General features: G+C 58.8%; 1 protein-coding gene across 1 annotated transcript; it reads left to right on the forward strand.

The window, feature by feature from the left end:
- Window positions 1–3546, forward strand: LOC135666275 (uncharacterized). The gene is made up of 4 exons (XM_065177839.1): window positions 1–675; window positions 775–1164; window positions 1252–2612; window positions 2877–3546. Exons 1-4 carry the CDS (start codon window positions 1–3, stop codon window positions 3544–3546), a joined length of 3096 nt encoding a protein of 1031 aa, XP_065033911.1.
- The last annotated feature ends 794 nt before the right edge of the window (window positions 3547–4340 follow it).

Raw genomic sequence — 4340 nt, forward strand, 5'->3', positions numbered from 1 at the left:
ATGGGAGATTCAATATCGCCCCTGGGAGCCATTACCTTGCCTCTGACTATGGGGACCCCGCCGAGATCGAAGACCATAATGACCACTTTCCTGGTGGTCGACCATCCCACCGCTTACAATGCCATACTAGGTCGACCGACCCTCAACAAGGTCAGAGCCGTCGTCTCAACCTACTACCAAACCGTCAAATTCCTGACTCGCGAGGGGGTCGGGGAAGTCACCGGAAGCCCCCGAGAGTCCAGGCGCTGCTACCTTACCTCCGTCTCATTAGGCAAGAGAACCAGGGCCGAGGCGCCCTTGGAAGATCCACGGGAAGCGAAGAAACTGGCTCCTCATCCCGAGCCGAGGGGATCCACTGTTGACGTTCCTTTGCAGGAAGCGCGGCCGAACCAAACGGTTAGGGTCGGATCGGAACTACCCGAACGGGAACGGGAACAGCTCGTCGGTCTTCTGCGGGAAAATGCCGACATCTTCGCCTGGTCCCCATCGGACATGGGGGGGGTCGACCCAGAGGTCGCGGAGCATCATCTCAATATCCCACCTGACGCTCGCCCAGTGAAGCAAAAGCCCCGGCGCCACGCCCCTGACCAACAACGCGGCATACAAGAGGAGGTGGACCGACTCTTAGCGGTAGGCTTCATAGAAGAAGCCAAGTATCCTCAGTGGTTGTCCAATGTAGTTCTCGTGAAAAAACACAATGGAAGCTGGAGGATGTGCATTGACTACACCAGTCTCAACAGTGCGTGTCCTAAAGACTGCTATCCCCTCCCGAAGATCGACCAGCTAGTCGACGCGACGGCGGGGCATGCACGCCTCTCTTTCATGGACGCCTATTCAGGGTACAACCAGATCAAGATGGCGCTCGAAGATAGAGAACATACGGCTTTCCTCACCGATCAAGGGATATACTTCTACAAGGTCATGCCGTTCGGGTTAAAAAATGCCGGGGCCACATACCAGAGGACGGTAAACAAGATGTTTGCCCATCAAATCGGCAGAAACATGGAAGTCTACGTGGACGACATGATTGTGAAAAGCCGAGAGGCCGGAACGCACCTTGCCGACCTGGCCGAGGCCTTCGCCACGCTGCGCAAGTTCGGCATGCGGCTCAACCCCACAAAGTGCGCTTTCGGCGTCACCTCCGGGAAGTTCCTAGGATTCATTGTACACTAGAGAGGAATCGACGCCGACCCGGAGAAGGTACAGGCAATAATCGATATGTAGTCCCCCCGGACAGTTAAGGACCTGCAGCGATTCAACGGAAGACTTGTCGCCCTGTCCCGCTTCCTCGCCCGATCGGGCGATCGCTGCCTCCCGTTCTTCAAGGCGCTCAAAAACCCGAAGAATTTCCAATGGACATTGGAATGCGAGGAGGCTTTAAAGCAGATAAAGCAGCACCTGGCCAGCCTCCCTCGGCTCGCCTCTGTCTCCCCCGGCGAGAAGCTGGGACTCTACCTAGCAGCCTCCCCGCATGCGGTCAGCTCCGTCCTTGTCAAGGAAAGCTCCGGCCCGCAACTCCCGATCTACTACGTCAGCCACGTCCTGAGTGGACCTGAAGAGCGCTACCCGCCGATAGAAAAACTCGCACTCGCCCTGATGCTCTCGGCTCGGAAGTTGCGCCCTTACTTCCAGGCGCACCCGGTGGAAGTCATCACCGACCAGCCTCTCCGGCAGGTCTTAACAAAATTCGATGTTGCAGGTCGGCTCCTCCGATGGGCGGTGGAGCTCGGTGAACATGATATCAGTTACGTACCCAGGACCGCCATGAAGGCCCAGGCGGTAGCCGACTTCGTCGCGGAGTTAGCTCCGATAGACAGAGATCCCGAGCAAACCCCCGAGGCTTGGATCCTACACGTGGACGGCTCGGCCAACTCGAGTGGTGCCGGAGCGGGGCTGGTCCTCCTCGCCCCTGACGGACGCTCGTTCGAGCGTTCCCTCCGCTTCAGGTTTAAAGCCACTAATAACGATGCGGAATACGAGGCACTCCTAGCGGGATTGAGGCTGGCCCTCGAGATGCAGGTGGACGCAATACATGTCCTCACCGACTCGCAACTTGTGGCCAAACAGCTCAGCGGTGGATATGAAGCTCGGGACGCAACCATGGCCAAATACCTGGCACGGGTAAGAGACCTAACCGCGAGATTCCCTTACTTTATATTATCTAATGTTCCGAGGGAGGAAAACGAGCGAGCCGATGCGCTCGCTAAGCTGGCGTCAAGACAAACCCCCGAAGCGTGGCCAGAGATTGAGGAGCTCCCCGCTCGTGCCATCGAAGTAGCGACTATGGCCCCAGGCGGTGCGCCGACCACGTGGGTGCAAGAGTTGCTGCGCTTCAAGCGGGATGGAACTCTCCCCCTCGACGAAGTCGCAGCTCGGCGTCTGCGCCGCACACACGCGTGGTACGCCGAGGAGAGTGGTCGCCTTTACAAACGGTCCTTCACCCATCCCCTCCTGCGATGCTTGGAGCCTGACGAAGCACGGACAGTCCTGGCCGAAACTCACGAGGGGGTCTGCGGCGAACACATCGGCGGACGAACCTTGGCGCACAAGATACTCCGCCAAGGCTACTACTGGCCAACCATGTGCCGAGATGCGAAAGCCTACGTTCAGCGGTGCGGTTCGTGCTAGCAACACGCCCGCGCACCCCGACAACCCTCGGTCCCGCTCTGCCCCATCGACTGCGCATGGTCGTTTGCCCAGTGGGGGCTGGACCTCCTCGGTCCCTTCCCACCGGCTTCTGGACAGCGGAAGTACATAATTGTAGGAGTAGACTACTTCACAAAGTGGGTCGAGGCCGAGCCACTGGCGACGATCACGGAACATCAGATGGAGAAATTCGTGTGGAAGAACCTGGTAACTCGGTTCGGGTTGCCCAGGGCCATTATCACCGACAACGGACCTCAGTTCGCAGGCACATGGTTCCGGGAATTCTGCGCCGGTCATGGCATTCAACTAAGGTTCAGCTCGGTGGCCCACCCTCAGACGAACGGGTTGGCCGAGGTAACCAACAAGTCCATCTTAGATGGCCTCAAAAGAAGAGTGTCTGTGGCCCGATCGACCTGGACGGACGAGCTCCCCAGTGTGTTATGGTCGCTGCGCACCACTCCCAAGACTGCGACCGGAGAATCCCCGTACAGCTTGACGTTCGGAACCGAGGCCATCCTACCACCCGAGATGGCTATTGCCACGCTTCGAACGAGGAGCTACGACGAGGAAGCCTCGAACCAGGGACTTCGCGCCAGCCTCGACATGCTCGAGGAGCGACGCACCGACGCGCACCTGAAGGCCCTCTCTCACCAGAGAGCCGTCGCCAGGGTCTACAACAGAAAGGTACGACCCCGACCGATCAAGTTAGGCGATCTAGTCCTACGAAGGGCCGAGGTCAGCAACCCGACCCGAACGAGGGGGAAGCTGGCCCCCAAGTGGGAGGGACCATATCGGGTCGCCGGCGTGGTCCAACCGGGTACGTATCGGCTCACAGCGATGGACGGTTCCTCCTTGCCGAGAACGTGGAACATCCAGAACCTTAAAAAGTTCTTTGTCTGAGGTCAATACCCGTGTTAACATCTCCCAAGTCGAAGCTGTGCAATTTCTGAAGCTCAAAAACATACGGGGAAAGGACCTTTATTTCTGAAGCATGAGAATACAAGACAACTCTCGAAGCGAAAAGGCACACTGGGAGAAGATTTTATGAAGCACGAGATTACAACTGCGACCTGACCCGAAGACTACAAAAGTTACAAGAAGCTAAAACGGCTCGGCTGAGCCGACTTCAAGACTGCCCTAAGCCATCGGGGCCCCCGACGCTATCGTCGAAAGGAACCTCCTCCGGCATGTCTACGTCCAAGTCCTCGGGGTGCGAGGTAAAAGGATCCGCCTCGACCCCCAACCTGGGATGGCACGTCCGGAATCGGCCCAGGGCTATCCGGTACCCGTACTCGTAGGTAACCTGCCCTGACCGAACCAGCCCGAGTTGGAAGCCGGGGGATTTCTTGTAGGCTTCGATTATTTCCCTCTCCTTCTCCAACTGCCGCTCCCGCTCGGCCGCCAAGGCTTCCGAGGCCCCCTTCGCGTTGGCCAAAGCCCCCTCCAGCCGCTGGGTAAGGGCGGCCGCCTCGCCTCGGGCCAGGCAAGCCTCGGACTGCGCCCCCTTCAGGAGCCTTCGGAGGTTGTCTTTCTCCTCCTCAGCCGCCTTCGCCTTGGACCTTAGGCAAAGGACCTCAGCCTCGGTCGCCCCTGCCTCAGCCCGGAGACACGTCACCTCCGCTTCAAGCTCCGAGGAGCGCTGCTCGGCTGCCGCGACCGCCTCAAAGGGTTGGCCTTCGGAAAGCTCGCCCATC

Source organism: Musa acuminata, unplaced genomic scaffold, assembly GCF_036884655.1.
Source record: "Musa acuminata AAA Group cultivar baxijiao unplaced genomic scaffold, Cavendish_Baxijiao_AAA HiC_scaffold_1077, whole genome shotgun sequence".
Taxonomy (NCBI): Eukaryota; Viridiplantae; Streptophyta; class Magnoliopsida; order Zingiberales; family Musaceae; genus Musa; species Musa acuminata.